The sequence below is a fragment of the Rana temporaria genome, chromosome 7 (assembly GCF_905171775.1).
Source record: "Rana temporaria chromosome 7, aRanTem1.1, whole genome shotgun sequence".
NCBI lineage: Eukaryota > Metazoa > Chordata > Amphibia > Anura > Ranidae > Rana > Rana temporaria.
In genome coordinates this window covers 51,889,995-51,908,923 of record NC_053495.1, presented here as the reverse complement: position 1 = coordinate 51,908,923, position 18,929 = coordinate 51,889,995, and the positions used below count along the sequence as shown (strand labels likewise).

Here is an 18,929-nt window from a genome sequence, read left to right as displayed (position 1 = left end):
AATCAGTGTTTTTTGTATAAATTATATTTCTACATGGCAAATAATTTATTAGTAGGTGTAGTAGAGTAATAGAAAACCAACAGACCCAACATGTCATGCATGCTGCTGACTTTGTGTAATAGCAATGTGGAGTTCAATTAGTGAGGTCATTTAGTCTGTGAAAAAATTTGGTGCACCTTATTTAACCACTTGATGCCCACGCTATAGCCGAAAGACGGCTACAGAGTGGGCTTACATTACCAGGAGGGTGTACACACTGACATTGTGAGGGCAAAAAAATAAAGCAGATTACTGACTTCTGTAGAAAGGGACATCTGTACCACACAGTCGTCATCGGTGTTGCTAACCAGTGCCACCTATCAGTGCTGCCAATCAGTGCCTCATCATCAGTGCCACCTATCAGTGCCCTTCAGTGACGCCTTTTAGTGCCCTTCAGTGCCACCTTATCAGTGACTATCAGTGCAGCCTATCAGTGCCCATCAATGCAGCCTTACTAGCGCACATCAATAAAGGTGGAAAAAAATACATGTTTGCAAAATGTTATAACAAACAATAAAAACTTCTTTATTTTTTAAAAAATTTCCAGTCTTTTTTGTTTGTTTAGCAAAAAATAAAAAAGCCATATAGTGATTAAATACCACCAGAAGAAAGCTCTATGTGTGTTAAGAAAAATTATACAAATTTCTTATAGGTACAGTGTAGCATGACCTCGCAATTGTCATTCAAAGTGTGACAGCGCTGAAAGCTGAAAATTGGCATGCGCAGGAAGGGGGTATATGTGCCCAGTAAGCGAGTGGTTAAGGACAAAGGAATGTTGTACATTCTGAATATAGTGCATTTCTCTCTGAAAATCAGAGTAAAATGGGTCGTTCTAGACGTTCAGAAGAACAGCGTACTTTGATTAAAAAGTTAATTGGAGAAGGGAAAATATGTAAAGAAATGCAGAAACTGATAGGCTGCTCAGCTAAAATTATTTCAAATGCTTTAAAATGGCAACCATAACTAGAAAGATGTGGAAGAAAATGGAAAACTACCCTTCGAATGGATGGAAGAATAGCCAAAATGGCAAAGACTCAGCCAATGCTCCAGGGTGATGAAAGAAGGTCTAAAGTTATCTGTAAGCACTGTAACAATTAGCAGACACCTATGTAAAGCCAAGCTATCGGCAAGAAGCCCCAGCAAGTCCCATAGTTGAAAAAACGGCACATGCTAAAGAGGTTACAATTTGCCAAAGAACACGTTGACTGGCCTAAAGAGAAATGGTGCAACATTTTGTGGACTAAAGAAAGCAAGATTGTTCTTTTTGGGTCTAGGGACCACAGACAGTTTGTCAAATGACCCCCAAACACTTAATTCAAGCCACAGTACAGTGTGAAGACAATGAAGCATGGTGGTGCAAGCATCATGATATGGGGATGTTTCTCATGGTGGCGCAAGCATCATGATATGGGCATTCTCATACTATGGTGTTGAGCCTATTTATTGCATCCCAGATCATGGATCAGTTTTACATCAAAATACTTGAAGACGTCATATTGCCTCATGACAAAGAGGAAATTCCCTTGAAATGGGTGTTTTAACAAGACAACGACCCCAAACACACCATTAAACAAACAGCATTATGGTTCCAGACCAACACGATTTAGGTTATGGAGTGGCCAGTCCAATCCCCAGAGTTTAATCCAATAGAATACTTGTGGGGTGACAACAAAAATTGCAGTTTCTGAGGTAACATTAAGAAATGCAGAGGAATTATGGAATGGAACATATTGCAATCGTCCTGAGCTGGAATACATGTTCAAAGGTGCCAGAAGTTGGTCGACTCCATGCAATACAGACGTGAAGCAGTTCTCAAAAACAGTGGTTATACAACTAAATATTAGTTCAGTGATTCACAAGAAAGCAAAATATTCATGCATTTTTCCATTTGTACAGTAAATGTTTGCGTTTGTAAAGAAAAATGCAGACACTGATATTTTTGGAAAAGCCTATTATTCCTTTGTTTCACTTTCTGTAAAGTAATAAATAAATAAAAAATCTTTCTGTTTTGATTTGGAATAGACTGTGCAGTGTTCCCAATGCATTTACCTTTATGGAAATAAAAGCTATTATAAGGATTTTGAGCTTTACTCACTTTTTTAACCACTTGAGCACCGGGCCATCGTCAAATGACGGCTTCACGGTGACTCTGAATATTCAACAGGACGTCTTTTGACGTCTGTATTCCTCCGGCCACTGGGGGGCGCGCACGCTCGGCGCGTCCCCGAGATGCCGATGCGCGTGCCTGGCGGTCGCGATGTCCGCCAGGTACCCGCGATCGGTAACGACAGAGCAGTGACGTGGAGCTCTGTGTGTAAACACAGAGCTCCACGTCCTGTCAGGGGACAGAGGAGATCGATCTGTGTCTCTTGTACATAGGGACATAGATCGGTCACCTCCCCCAGTCACCCCCCTTCCCCCACAGTTAAAACACAATACAGGTATACATATTAACCCCTCCCTCACCCCCTAGTGTTAACCCCTTGAATGCCAGTCACATTTATACAGTAATTAGTGCATATTTATCGCATTAATCGCTGTATAGATGTGAATGGCGCCAAAAACGTGTCAAAAGTGTCCGATGTGTTCGCCGCAATGTCACGGTGACAGTAAAAAAATCGCAAATCGCCGCCAATACTAGTAAAAAAATTAATAAAATAAAAATGCCATAAATCTATCACCTATTTTGTAAACGCTATAACTTTTGCGCAAACCAATCAATATATGATCATTGCGATTTTTTTTACCAAAAATATGTAGAAGAATACGTATCGGCCTAAACTGAGGAAAAAATAAGTTTTTTTTAAAAAAATTGTGATATTTATTAAATAAAAAAGTAAAAAATATTGTGTTTTTTTTTTAAATTGTCACTCTTCTTTTGTTTATAGCGCAAAAAATAAAAACCGCAGAGGTGATCAAATACCACCAAAAGAAAGCTCTATTTGTGGGAACAAAATGATAAAAAAAATTGTTTGGGTACAGTGTAGCACGACCGCGCAATTGTCATTCAAAGTGCGACATTGCTGAAAGCTGAAAATTGGCTTGGGCAGGAAGGTGCGTAAGTGCCCGGTATGGAAGTGGTTAAACACACTGCTATTATTTTGAACATAACTGTATATATACTATATATATATATATATACACAGTTATCTCAACACTTTAGGTATAGTTTCTAGATTGGAGTGAACATAGGTTCAATTGTGCTTCGCTAACTACAAGATTTTTTAAATACTTAAGGAGGAACTTGCAGCATTGGGGACAGTACATCAAGTAACACTGGAATATATATATACAAATCTATTTCAGAGCTGTGTGACAATTGTATGTAATACAGCTAATGTCCTTTGTATTTTTTTTCTGTTTGCTTTAGCGGAGTTAGAAAAGCAGAAAGGGGTAGTGCGTCCGAGCATGTCTCAGTGTTCCAGCTTGAAAAAGGAGTCTGGTAATGGCACTTTGAATCGGACATGTCTTGATGACAGTTACGCCACAGGGGAGGGCCTGAAACGCAGTGCCCTCAGCAGCTCCCTTAGGGACCTCTCTGAAGCAGGTAAGAAGTTTTATATCATACCTGGTTATGAGCTTAATATACACAAATATGTATATTCAATCTAAATATACCATCATTTGTGATGTATACAGCCGTAACCCTGAAATGAGACTATTGATTTGGTTTATTTGCTTTTTTGTTGTTTATTATTTTGAAAACTGAACCATTGTAGATTACTATGTATACTTGTAACGGAGAGTGAAGACAGTGGAAAGCGTAAGTGGAAATGTAGAATTAGAAGCAGACAGACCCAGGTCCATGTTACAATTGCTTTTTGTGAATCCTTTGCTTTTGTGTACCCTTGCATTACATTCGATGAATGAAATGGAGTGAAGCCCGTCTAAATTCACAGCAGCTCCACAGTGCAGTGCAGTAGAAGATACTCGTCTTGTTTCATGATGCCTCCATATTTCATTAGCTATAATTGTGTTACCGCATCTACCTCCATTAGACTACTGAAACATGCACCATTATCTTCTACTGCCATTAAAAGAGTTTTACACCTAAAATAGTATACTATAAAGTGTATCCAGCACAAATTCAGGAAGGATATTTAACATATGTAAATAGAAATATCATGTGGACAAATGGTAACCAGAAGCGTAAAAGATGACAGATTTTCTCTACTCTGTTGTAGTAATCAGTGGGCCAGATATAATACCGAAGTAAACCCTTGCTAATTATTACTGTAATTCAGTCATGCTGCATATACAGTAATAAATATGGAGCTTTCTTACATTCTTAAACGCTAAGTACTACAGCAGGGGTTATAATAACTAAGGTTGAGTTCAGGCGTGTTTCGCAGCTCCACGTGCCCGCACCTCCCAGGGAGCTGACACTCTGGCGCTAATCTCAACCGATCTGTGCAGCCACGAATTCGGGAAATGTCTCACTGCCTGTGTCAGCTTCCTGGTGGGCGGGGACACGTGGAGCTGGGAACATGCCCGAGCTCATCCTTAATAATAACCTGTGCCGGTGACACCTAGGAGAGTTGAACTATCATCTTGACTCTCCAGTGGTCAGACATACCTCATGAAGACTATTCCAATCAACAGTACTGCTTAGGGAGTGAGAGCACTGTTGATTAGAATCGTATTCAGGGACATTTTTTTGTGTAAGAGAGCTGCATTCTGACTGTTCGTTTTTTTGCTGGGGTATTGTAACCCTTGCTGCAGCACATGGCAGTCAAAACTAAATAAATACAATCTTATATTTATTACTGCATTACAGTGATAAACAGCAAGGGTTAATTTGGGCTTTAACAATGTTCCTGGTGGAGGGACTGCTTCAACTTGGTGTTGCATGTAGCAAACAAAAAATGCTACCTTTCACTCTCCAATACTGCACCAGAAGATGAAAATCAATATCTGTTGAAACACTATGGACAGCATTATGTTGATAATTCTTCCATCAGACATAATTAAATTGGACCTGGTAAAATTTGGTGTAGTGTATTTGCATAGTGTGGTGTAGTGTAAGTATAGTGCATGCTTCCCTGACTAACATGTAAAAACACTGTAACAGTTTAAAACGACCTTACATTTGTTTAATCTATAATGGTGCAAAAGCAGTAAAAAGAAGTAGGAATTTAGTGTTAGTAAGTTTATGAAGCACTGCAGTTTTCCTGTAGACCACGTCATAAAACAGCCAGGAATGCATCTTAGTATTCTACCCTAAGCCTTATGTTTTAATCTTTCCATTCTCCCTGCCTTCATAAGGTTTCATCCATACTCATGCTCAGTCATTCATTCTACAAACCTTTCAGCAATTCATCAACATCAATTTTCTGTTATCCATTCCTCATGCCATCCACTCATATTATAATGGTTCAGGTAGCCAAAATCCACATGAAATGCTCCACATTTGATTGAAACCTTTAACTAGTTGTACATATAGAAAAGGATGTGCAGACCAGAGTACCCTTCAATAGCAACCTACTTTTACTTTATAATAGTGTTGTGACAATAGTTCTTGAAAAGCCAGTTTTGTAGTTAGTAGTGCAGTAGGCATAAAGCCATAAGTCATTTTACTTCTGCTGTGTTAACACTTGTTTGCTTTACCCATGTACCTCTCATGGCATTAAGGCTACTTTCACACTGGGGCGGGGGTGCGTTGGCGGTAAAGCACAGCTAGTTTTAGTGGTGCTTCACCTTTCTTTTAGCAGTGCTTCTCGGCTGCTAGCAGGGCGCTTTTACCCCCGCTAGCGGCCAAAGAAAGGGATAAAAGTCTGTGTTGCGGTGCTGCTGAAGCGATTTGCAGGCGCTAAGGGCAGAGGTGCCCATTCATTTAAACAGGCAGGGCGTTTTGGGAGCGGTGTATACACTGCTCCCAAACCGCCCCAAAGATGCTGCTTGCAGGACTTTTTTTTTCCTTTCCCGCAAGTGCACCTCTAAAGGGTAAAAGCACTCAGGCTTTCACACTGGGGAGGCATGAGAGGTGCTATTTTTAGCGCTAAAACGCCTGAAAGGCACCTCAGTGTGAAAGGGGTCTTAGGGGGTTTTGTAAAAGATGGCTTTGAAGGGAATAAATATGTACTGTATTTATCGTTGTCACTTTTATTGGCATAATGGTGCTCATCTCAAAGTCCCAGGGAGAGATTCTCCTTTTTTTTGTTGGCTTTGAAACAAAAATGAAAATGAGCAGCAAAAAATGGTTAACATTAAATGCAGGATTGGACAAGATTAGCACATATTTTATAACAAGCTGTGGGGAGCAAAAAATACATATTTACATTTTGTTCCTCTATCAATTGCAAGAGCCATAGAGGAACAGACCTGGAAATACCTGTGAATACGATATTACTGTTGAAAACAACAAGCCCTCTCACTCTCCTATCAGCTCATTAACTGACTGTTCTTAAAAGGTCTTAGAATAGACCCAAAGATGCTAGTGTATTTTAAAATAACAGTTATCGTTTAGCAAGGACCTGAACTCTGGAAGCTGTGCCCTCATAGACAAATAGAGGGCGAATGACCAGTCACCAGTGTTGCCTGCAGCTGACCTTTTCCTCATTGATGACTTACAATTTCTTGCCTCTGCATTCTGTCTCTGTGTGAAGGCTAAAATATCAGAAATAATGCAGCGCATAAATTAAATTACTAATAATAATACACAGTCCATATGGATTAGGTATAGGAATGCCACTAATAATGGTAGATTATCCCAACACATCCAAGATTAAAGCTTCATGCATCAAGAGTTTGAGGAGAGCATCACAACTTGAAACCTCAGGTGACATGGCAAGCAGACACTGGAAATGGTGCAAAGACTCCCTCCACCACAGATATTACAGCCTCTTGCCTCCTTTCATTGACCTGAAACAGGTCACAAGGCCAATAAGAACCACTTCTGGGTTGATGGTAACACAGTCAGCGATCGTAGGAACTCCTCAGCATATGTAAATGGTGCACTCACAAAACCAAGTGCAAGTATACAAACGAACGAATGGGTTGTTGACAACCAGGAAGATGGTCGCGGGTGACGTCAGACGTAGCCTTCTTCCCCCGAAAGCAATACGTCTTATGTGCGGGGACTTCATCAGCATGGGTACGGAGGAACGTCGATGGCCCGTGACAGCCCTTACTAAATAACATAGCAACCCACCAACAACCAATCACACTCTCTGAGTGGGTGGAACTTATTTCCATGCACTCTTAATGAATGACCAATTTAGATCCAGGAGAGCAGTACATTGTCAGCCGATTAAAAAGGAAAAAAGGTTAAAACTGAACATAAAATATATAAAAAATATATATATAGGACGGAGCAAAGAACAAAAAGATATATATCACCAATCATAGTAGAATATTCCACACTTAATACAAGATAGGTATATCTGTCCTTACTAAATAGTGTTGCTCCTCCTAAGAACAAAAGAACTGATCTCTCTTAAGGAGACGGATACATACATTTTTAATTCGAATTTTAACTTGTATATATAAAACTAACATCAGTCCACAACCATCCTCCTTCGATGCATTACATATATCAAATAAACATACATCAATAATAAACATACATATAAGAATTCATTATAAAAAGTAAATAAAATAAAAAATAATAATAATACCCACAGTACCTATAACATTTTTAAAATCAAAAACTTGAAACTCAAGATATCAAATTACTTATCTATTTGAAATGAAACAATTCAAATCAAAATCAACATTCAAGCCAGCCGGCGAGAATAACTTTGTCTCGAAAATCCAAAGCGATTCTCTCCAGCTCAATTGGCGGATGTAGTGGCCTCCACGCCAATGCCTGGGGACTTTCTCAATGCCCCAAAATTGTAAATGGCTAGGATCACGTTGGTGACAACTCCTAAAATGTCTAGCGACACTATGAGTCTTAACGCCTCTCTTACTATTACTTATATGCTCCCCAACACGAACATGCAATGCCCTGGAAGTCCTTCCAATGTATTGCATTCCACAATCACATTCAAGCATATATACAACACCCTCAGTCGCACAAGTAATCAAACCTTTGATCTGATAACTTTTCTGCATAACAGATGAACTAAATTCTTTACGCTTTTTAACATTATTTCTAGCATGTTTGCAAGTAGCACACCTGCCACATGCATAGAAGCCAGAAATGAAACTAAACAGCTTATTACTAGCTATCCTGGGTGGATCAATCACCCCTGGTGCCAAGCTGTCTCTTAACGAGGGTGCTTTGCGGTAAATAAATTGTGGATGGTTAGGTAAATGAGGACCCAAGATACGATCGTATTTCAAAATGGGCCAATACTTTGCCACAATTTTTTCAAACTTTTTATACTGTATGCTGTAATCCATAAGCATCTTTAATTGATTAGAATTACCCAACTTATCCGTTTTAAGTGATTTATCCGCAATAATAGAACTCCTATCCATAGCTTTCACTCTAACCATCTCTTTACTAATAGCAGGAAAGGAATACCCTTTCTGTCTAAATCTGCTAGTACTTGTGACTGAGACAAAAATTCTTCTTCAGACGTACAGTTACGTCGTAACCGAACAAACGGCTCCCTAGGGATGTTGCATAGCCAGATCCTATGATGGCAACAATCAAGGGGAATATAAGCATTACGATCAGTGGTTTTAAAATGATTTTTGGTACAAAAAACATTATCCTTTTTGAAAATCTCTAAATCCAAAAAAGTGATCTGTTGCTTATCCACACACCAAGTCAATTTGATGTTCTTGGTGTTGCTATTCAATTTGTCCATAAAGGACTGAAGACTAGACATATCACCTTCCCACACCATCACCAGATCATCAATATATCTCCTATAACAGGACAACTGGGGTGGGAGAACTTTAAAAACTACCTCTGCCTCCCAGTGGGCCATAAATAAATTGGCCACACTGGGAGCAAAACGAGCACCCATCGCCACACCGCGAGTCTGAAGAAAAAACTGTTTATTAAACCAGAAATAGTTACTGAGTAGGCAAAACCTTAAACCACCTAAAATAAAATTAATATGCTCTGTGGATAGATCTGATCCCGCCAAGGCCCACTGAAGAGAGTCCAAGGCTGCATCATGATCTATAATAGTATATAGAGATCCAATGTTCGCAGTGACATGAATACTTTTCGGGGTACAGGTTTGATACGTTTTAAAATATCCCCAAGATAGGCATCCATTTTAATAACAAAAGGTTTTAAAATTAAATCGAGATACTGGCCCAATCTAGATGTTACCGAATCAATCCCGTTAACGATTGGCTTTCAGGGGGGATTCTCAGAATTCGTATGCAATTTCATTAAAAAATTAATTATTGGGGTCCTACAATATAATGGATCAAGGTAAGATGCCTCCTTAGGATTTAAGTTCCCTCTACTTTTACCTCCTTCTACTAAGGAATGTAATTCATCTTTAAATTTAAACATAGGATCTGTGTGAAGGCTGCCATTTTTGTAGGGGGAAAGGGCTTTGCTTTCTCATGTTCGAGCTTCTGCCATTGTGATTGGTGATTTGATGGCGGGTAGAGGAATATTCAAGAAGCAGTAGGAAAGATGCAGAAAGCACAGATCTACAGAAGGGATAAAACAAACATCTTTTATGCAGTTAAGGTCTTCAGGTACAGCTTCCTCTCCAACACAAAGAATACAGTAGTCGTATCACGTAATCACGTCAAATCTTGCAAGATTAGTATGCAAAGAAAGTAGGGCATTTTAAACTGCAGATATACAGTTATGAGGCTGTAGACACAAGGGTGTATTTTTCAGGATGCTGCTTAGGGAACAGTTAACATCTCAAGATGTTCTTTATGCCATAGCAAATGTTCACTGTTTGAGTTCAGGTCCACTTTAAGCCAAGTATGACTGGAGGCACTTGAACACTTGTTATAGTTCCTTGGGCCAGGCGTGCTGGGTGTAATTTAAAAAAACACTATTTCAGTTCTTGCCAAAATTACTCTCAAAAGTAAACCAAGGATAAAAAAGTATGAAATAAAAAAGGACAGTTTTTGCATTTACAGAAAAGGAATTAAACTAATTTTATTAATGTTTCGGTATAAGCTGACAAAATAAAGTCAGGATGGTTTCCTGCAGTGTGTTTGCTGCAGCAATAAGTCTCTCTAAGTAGCCCAGTCTGGCTGGAAACTATCCAAACCAGCAGCTTTGCTGGGGGTTATTTAGCGTCATGTGATCTTGTAGAAAAATAGACCCATAAAGGTAATAAATACCTAATGTAGACATTTTGAGCTTCGCAAACTTTGTTCATATACTTAAGTGTGGACCACTATGCTCTGTGTGCCAGGGCTGCGCTCTAGCCCAAGTATTTGTGGCTTCAAGAGAAATTATATGTTTTGTCAAAGCCCCTTAATTTAATGACTGTGAAAAGGGCAATTGAACAAGCCACAAGTGTGTCCAGTCTGCTGAAATGAAAGAACAGATATTTAATTAGGACTTCATGTTATAAAACATATCCAGATGTCATGACTCACTTAATGGCTCTAATGTCCATGAGTGGCTTCAGATTGAGCAGTATGTCTCTATGGTCCTTCTGTTTAGGAGGGAAAATACTGACTTGTTAAAGGTAAACTCCTGTCAAAAAGAAATAGTAATTTAATTAAATCTAATTTCACAGTTTTGAGATGTACAACAAGGTAATGACATTTGTCCTACCAAAAGATTTTATAGTGAAATGGAGTATTATTTTTCTATGGTAGTATTATGTTTGTTTCAGTTATGACACAGTACTTGAAAACCTTTTTTTTTTTGTTTTTGTTTTTTATTGCCTTAAGCAATAATTATTAAAGCTTTAACATTTACGGCACAATGATGACATTTGATAGTAATGTACAACATAGAAAATTATTTTGAAACATAAAAGAAAGGCTTTATGCATACCTCAAGGTTTACCACTTTGCATTGTTTTTTGTGTTTTGCAATCGTGTCAGTCCCCAGACAGTACCTCCCACTGCCTGTTGATATTGCAGCAATAAGGTATACAGTAGCTGTGGGAGCTGTTATTGATGATGACTCCAGGGCTTTTATACTGGTTTCACTGCCTAGTGAATTTCTAAGCAGGAAAAACAATTCAAGATGGAAAGTTCGAATTTTCAACCTTTACTGCATACTTGTGTTTGTGGTCCATTAGGTAGTGAAGCAAGGAAACTGCCATATTTCTATCTGCATTCAATTTCTTTAGTATTTTTTTACTTTTACATTTGATGCATAGTAAGTATATCTGAAATAATGGTGATGCGCTCATATCAACTCATGTGCAGTGTGAGTCGTACATATATATTCAAGCAATTAAGCCTGGTGCAAAAAAACATGAAAAAGTCCTGATAATGAATCAATCAGTCTGCAATGGTCCTTCCCTAATTGCCAACTCTCACTTCAGTGTGATCAGGTTACAACAACCTCCAGCAGCGATCAGATGTTTTCAGTTGTATTCAGTCACATGCAAAAGAGGAGGAAAGAAAACACAAGCGCAATATTGTAACATGTGGATGTGGATAAAGGCTGCACTTAGTGCACTCACGTATCCTCGCATATGCTATTGACAGGGTATGTTGCCGCTCAGTTAAGTGGACGCCTCACTCGAGATAGACATCCGATGGTCCGTCACTGTAGGATCCTCCCTCACGCGTATCGTCACTCGTCACGTGACTTAATCATTTGTGAAACGCGTGGGGGAGGAGCCTACAGTGACAGACCATCGGATGTCTATCACGAGTGAGGAGTCCACTTAACTGAGCGGCAACATACCCTGGGCTAGATTCAGGTACGAGATACGACGGCGTATCTCCAGATACGCCGTCGTATCTCTGAGTTGCGGCGTCGTATCTATGCGCCTGATTCTTAGAATCAGTTACGCATAGATTTGACTAAGATTCGACCAGCGTAAGTCTCTTACGCCATCGTATCTTAGTTGCAATTTTACGCTGGCCGTTAGGTGGCACTTACGTCGATTTGCGCGAGGAATATGCTAATTAGGTAGATACGCCAATTCACAAACGTACGTACGCCCGGCGCATTTTTTTACGTCGTTTACGTTAGGCTTTTTCCGGCGTAAGGTTGCTCCTGCTATATGGGGCGTACGCAATGTTAAGTATGGAAGTCGTTCAAATTTTGACATTTTTACATCGTTTGCGTAAGTCATTCGCGAATAGGGCTGTATGTAAGTTACGTTCACGTCTAAAGCATTGACGATTTGCGGGGGAATTTTGAGCATGCGCAATGGGATTCTTTTACAAACGGCGCTTGCGCCGTTCGTAAAAAACGGCAAATACATGGGGTCACACTATATTTAAATAAAACACGCCCACATCATCCAAATTTGGGCGCAAATTCTTTCTGAATACGGAACTTGCGCCCTAATTTACGGCGGCATAACGTATCGGAGATACGTTACGCCCGCACAACATTATGCAGGGCTATCTGAATCTAGCCCCCTGTCATATGCGAGGATACAGTGCAGCCTTTATCCACATCCACATTCACATGTTACAATATTGCGCTATGTTTTCTTTCCTCCTCTTTTGCATGTGACTGAATACAACTGGAATCATCTGATCGCTGCTGGAGGTTGTTGTAACCTGATCACACTGAAGTGGGAGTTGGCAATTAGGGAAGGAGCATTGCAGACTGACTGATTCATTATCAGGACTTTTTCATGATCTACTCACGTTTATATTAAGAGTGTTTTTTTGCACCAGGCTTAATTGCTTGAATATATATGTACGACTCACACTGCACATGAGCTGATATGAGCGCATCACCATTATTTCATTTATTATTTGGTTTAGTTCACCGTTATGATTGCAGCTGTATTATTTAGATATTTTTGTGTGGTTTTTCTTTGAGATTATTTGTTAGTAGCGCCGTAGTTCATTTTTCACTATAGTAAGTATATCGTTTTACCTTTTATCTCTTGCTGGGCTGGTACAAATTAAATTTGTTTTGCCTTCCGTTTTAAAACTAGCTCATGTACATAGTAGTACATTTGGAGAAAATGGCCAGTTTTGAGTAGATACGATACAGATGGCAGTCTAGCTATTTAGCGAGTTAGTAGGTTGTTGAACCAATGGAATTTCTACACTGTTGTCTTCAAATCACTGCAAATGCCTAATGTATGCTTGCTTGCAGATCGCATTATGATGAATAGTAGCAAAGCAAAAAACTTGTTTTTTTTTTTTTGTAAATAGCATACGTATACTAAAAACATTTCTTGTACATTTGTGTATTCTGTTTGGTATGTACAGATATATCTGTGGATTGTTATGCATACTATGTAGATTTGAGTATATACATATACGTTATGCTAGGTTATAAGTTATATGTGGCTCAATAAAAAGGTGTGACCTGGCATAGCCACAGCAACACAATCTCCATCCCTATATATATGTATTAAAAAGAAGAAATAAGCAGTGGGACGTTAAACGAGATTTGTTGCTGCAAATTAAGGAGTATATAAAGATATAGTTAAAACTTTTATTCATTGAACGCATATTCCGTGGTCTAGAAATGCATGATACAGTTCACAACATTTATTTTTATATATATATATATATATATATATATATATATATATATATATATATATATATATATATATATATATATATATATATATATAAAAACACACAACCATAAAAAGCTGACTCTTTGATAGAAAAATACCAGAAAGACATGCAAATATAATGCAATGTTCATACATGTTGTATATATAGACACAAAAACTGTCTTGGCATCCTAAGGATCAGAACCCGACACATTCGTGAATCATGGATAAGCTCGAATGTAATGCCCGTCACTGTGGAGGGGGTGGAATTCGAGGGGTCACCAAAACATTGCCCGGTCCGGAGCTGAGGCAGGATATACCCAAACAATTCAAGGGAACCGCTGGGATACCGACTGGGTGAGCAGACAGCAATCTGAGGAGGTGGTGATGTTTGTGCAGGAAGCAACATGATTCTGAAAAAAATGTGTATGTGAACGTGTGTTAAAATGAATGAATATATGTAAAAAAAATTAAAATAAAAATATGATGAAAAAAAGTGTGTGTGAAAAAAATAGAAATATTTTATGTGATGACAAAAAGGGGATGTGTGAAAGTGTATGAGATGAAAAAGCCACTAATGAAATTGAGTCACAAGGGACACCTAAGCCTACCATGCATATGCAGCTGGATATAATTTTAATATTTTTTCACACACAACACACACTTTTTTTCATCATTTCTTTTTACATATATTTATTTTTACTCCCGTTCACATACACATTTTTTCAGAACTATGCTGCTTCCTGCACAAACCACCACCTCCCCAGATTGCTCTCTGCTGGTATCCCAGTAGTTCCCTTGATCTGGTTGGGTATATCCTTCCTCAGCTCTGGACCGGCAACGTTTTTGGGTGGCGCCCCCTCGAATTCCACCCTCTCCACAGCAACCAGCATTACTTTCGAGCTTGTCTGCGAGTAACAAATTCATGCGTTTGAGAATTTTTTCCTCCCTTGAGAACAGCATATTTCATGTATTTTTTCAAGTAATCTAAATACCTTTTTTTTGTACTTACAGTACAATATTTTTGCATCCATACTCCTGATGAGTGAATGTGATTCACGAAACGCGTCAAGTTCTGACCCTTAGGATGCCAAGACAGTTCGGCTCTTCAATCTTTACATATTATCTACATAACTGTGTATATATATATATATACAACATGTATGAACATCACATTATATTTGCAAGTCTTTCTGGTATTTTTTTATGAAGATGTTGGCTTTTTATGGTTGTGTTTCATATATATATATATATATATATGTGTGTGTTATGAACTGTATCATGCATTTCTAGACCACGGGATATGCATTAAATTTAAATGAATAAAAGTTTGAACTTAATCTGTGTGTGTGTATATATATATATATATATGTGTATATATATATATATATATATATATATATATATATATATATATATATATATATATACTCCATTATTTGCAGCAACAAATCTCATTTAAAGTCCCACTGTTTATTTCTTCTTTTTTTTATGTGCCTTGTTTTATTGTATATGCAGTGGATATAAAAAGTCTACACACCCCTGTTAAAAATGTCAGGTTTCTGTGATGTAAAAAAATGAGACAAAGATAAATCATTTCAGAACTTTTTCCACCTTTTAATGTGGCTTACAAACTGTGCAACTCAATTATAAAACAAAATGAATTTTTTTAGGGGGGGAGTAGAAATAAAAAACTAAAATAATGTGGTTGCATAAGTGTACACACCCTCTTATAACTGGGGATGTAGCTGTGTTCTGAATTAATCCATTTTTAAACTCCTGTTAAATAGGAGTCAGTACACACCTGCCATCATTTAACCACTAGCCGACCAGCCGCCGCAGTTATACGGCTCGGCTGCGCTAAATCCAGCCATTAGGGGCGCGTGCGCTCCTGGTGCCGACGCACGTGCCCGGTGGGCGCGATCATCGCCGAGCACCCGTGATCGCTCGTTACAGAGCGAAAACCGGGAGCTGTGTGTGTAAACACACATTTCCCGGTCCTGTCAGGGGGAAAAATGACTGTTCGTCTGTTCATACAATGTATGAACAGCGATCTGTCATTTCCCCATGTCAGTCCCATCCCCCCTTCATTTAGAACACACCTAGGGGCATTTTTACAGTAATCAATGCATTTTTATAGCACTGATCGCTATAAAATTGCCAATGGTCCCAAAAATTTGTCAAAAGTGTCCGAAGTGTATCGGCCTAAACTGAGGAAAACATTTTTTTTATATATATTTTGGGGGGATATTTATTACAGTAAAAAATATTAATTTTCTTTCAAAATTGTCGCTCTATTTTTGTTTATAGCGCAAAAAATAAAAACCGCAGAGGTGATCAAATACCACCAAAAGAAAGCTCTATTTGTGGGGAAAAAAAGACGCCAATTTTGTTTGGGAGCCACGTCGCACGACCGCGCAATTGTCAGTTAAAGCGACGCAGTGCCGAATCGCAAAAAGTGGGGCCATTGACCAGCAAAATGGTCCGGGGCTGAAGTGGTTAAAGTGCCTCAAGTTCATCTGTTCTAGTAGGTCCTTCCTGACATTTTATTAGTGGCATCCTACAGCAAAAGTCATGGTCTGTAGAGAGCTTCCAAAAGCATCAGAGGGATCTCATTATTAAAAGGTATCAGTCAGGAGAAGGGTACAAAAGAATTTCCAAGGCATTAGATATACCATGGAACACAGTGAAGACTGTCATCATCAAGTGGAGAAAATATGGCACAACGGTGACATTACCAAGAACTGGATGTCCCTCCAAAATTTATGAAAAGACGAGAATAATACTGGTCAGGGAGGCTGCCAAGAGGCCTACAGCAACATTAAAGGAGCTACAGGAATATCTGGCAAGTACTGGCTGTGTGGTACATGTGACAACAATCTCTCGTATTCTTCATATGTCTGGGCTATGGGGTATAGCCCAGACAAACATCCAAACATCCAAGCCCATACATTTTGCAAAAACACATCTGAAGTCTCCCAAATACATGTGGGAAAATGTGTTATGGTCTGATGAAACCAAGTTGAACTTTATGGGCATAATTCCAAAAGATATTTTTGGCGCAAAAACACTGGACATCATCAAAAGGACACCATATCCACAGCGAAGCACGGTGGTGGCAGCATCATGTTTTGGGGCTGTTTTTCTTCAACTGGAACAGGGGGCTTAGTCAAGGTAGAGGGAATTATTAACAGTTCCACATACCAGTCAATATTGTCACAAAACCTTCAGGTTTCTGCTAGAAAGCTCAACATGAAGAGGAACTTCATCTTTCAGCATGACAACGACCCAAAGCATACATCCAAGTCAACTAAGGAATGGCTTCACCAGAAGAAGATTAAAGTGTTGGATTGACCCAGCCAGAGCCCAGACCTGAATCCGAATTAAAATCTGTGGGGCGATCTAAAGAGGGCTGTGCACAGGAGATTTATTTGCAATCTGACAGATTTGGAGTGTTTTTGCAAAGAAGAGTGGGCACATATTGTCAAATCAAGATGTACCATGCCGATAGACTCATATCTAAAAAGACTGAGTGCTGTAATAAAATCAAAAGGTGCTTCAACAAAGTATTAGTTTAAAGGTGTGCACACTTATGCAACCGTATTATTTTATTTTTTTATTTTTACTTTCTTCCACCTAAAATATTTCAGTTTGTTGTTTAATTGAGTTGTACAGTTTATAGGTCACATTAAAGGTGGAAAAGTTCTGAAATGATTTATCTTTGTCTCATTTTTTTACATCACAAACACCTGACATTTTAACAGGGGTGTGACAATTAAGGATGTAGTTGGGATGGGCCGTTTACTCACTTTTGAATAACTAAAATCCAAATTCCATCTCCCAAATTGGTATTTTTTTTTTTGCTACCTTCAGTTGCGCCATCGCTTTATTTCCCAATTTGGTAACACTATCCTACAGACTCAATCATTGCACTTGGAGCTGTTTTTTTTTTTTTTTTCATGCAACTGGTTTCATATATGGTTTTGTTTATCTAGCTGTGCCGGTGACTAAGGCCTCGTACACACGGCCGAGGAACTCGACGTGCCAAACACATCGAGTTCCTCGGCCAGTTCAGCACTGAAGCCGCCGAGGAGCTCGGCGGGGCGAGAGCTCCCATTGAACAACGAGGAAATAGAGAACATGTTCTCTATTTCCTCGCCGAGCTCCTCGTCGGCTTCCTCGGCCGAAAGTGTACACACGGCCGGGTTTCTCGGCAGAATTCAGCCAGAAACTCGGTCGGAAGCTGAATTCTGCCGAGGAAACTGGTCGTGTGTACGGGGCCTAACTGTTGTCATGTTTGTGATGTAACTAGTTTTGTATTGTTTTTTATGTGCAAAACCAATAAAAAAATTACAAAAAAAAGGCATACATATCGGTATCAAAGCAATTGAACATAGTCCTGAACGTGACAATAGAACCATATGCAAGCGAATACAATACAAAGGTCTGCTGATCCCACGACAGGTTCAGTCAAGTAAATTCAAAGCAATTGACATTTCAGGGAAAGGATTCGGTCAGGGAAAACAAGGGGAAGGGGAGAGAGGTAAGAATAACAGGTTGGAAGAAACAAAGTTATCATAATTAGCAAAATAGAAAGCATCAAGTCCATGTATTGCATATGAATAGACAGCATACAGTGCCCACTGTTATCAAACTTTCCGTTGTATCCAGACAGGCCTTAGCCAAGCAGGCAACCAGAATAGCACAGAGCTAATGGTAGAGTCAAAGAAAAAGAAAGAAAGAAGTGAAAACAAGACGAAAAAGGCAAAACAGAAAGTCTGACAAAAGCCCTCTCCAGGTAGCGAAGCCACGGATGCCAAATCTTCTAAAATTTAGCCTGTTTGTCTTGGAAAATGCTAACTAATTTCTCATTTAACATTATTCACGTAAATTTCCTCTTCATAAGAGAAAGATCAATTACTGGGGATTTCCACGTAGTGGCTATAGCTACCTTTGCTGCCAAGAACATATAGAAGATTAATGATTTGCGTATGTTCGGGAACATCATCCACTGTTTCATTTAGAAGAGCCACCTGAGCTCTCGTATACCTCGTACACACGGTCAGTTTTCCCGATGGGGAAACGCTGAGGAGAGCTTTTGCCCAGGAATCCCGGCCGTGTATATGCTACTCGCAGTATTTCTTGACGGGAAAACTGCCCAAAAACCACAAGACAAAAAAAGAGAATCAGTTCTCTTTTTACCCGCTGGGAAAACCGGCGGACTTTTGCCCGGCGGTTTCTGGCAGTTTTCCTATGGGAAAAACTGCGATAGAGCATACACACGGCTGGGATTCCCGGCCAAAACTCCATCGCAGTTTTCCTGTTGGGAAAACCAGCCGT

The 18,929-nt window shown here is 39.2% G+C and overlaps 1 protein-coding gene across 12 annotated transcripts in view; it reads left to right on the top strand.

The window, feature by feature from the left end:
• The window catches only part of IQSEC1 (IQ motif and Sec7 domain ArfGEF 1), a 439,647-nt gene that overhangs the window by 405,371 nt on the left and 15,347 nt on the right, over positions 1 to 18,929 (top strand). For 11 of the 12 annotated variants that reach the window (XM_040359364.1, XM_040359365.1, XM_040359358.1 and 8 more), the window contains one exon: positions 3,410 to 3,586. In XM_040359364.1, coding sequence (XP_040215298.1) covers positions 3,410 to 3,586 — 177 coding nt within the window. Of the gene's footprint in view, positions 1 to 3,409; positions 3,587 to 14,603; positions 14,822 to 18,929 lie in introns of those variants that run through there. The other variant, XM_040359369.1, reaches the window with a different exon arrangement.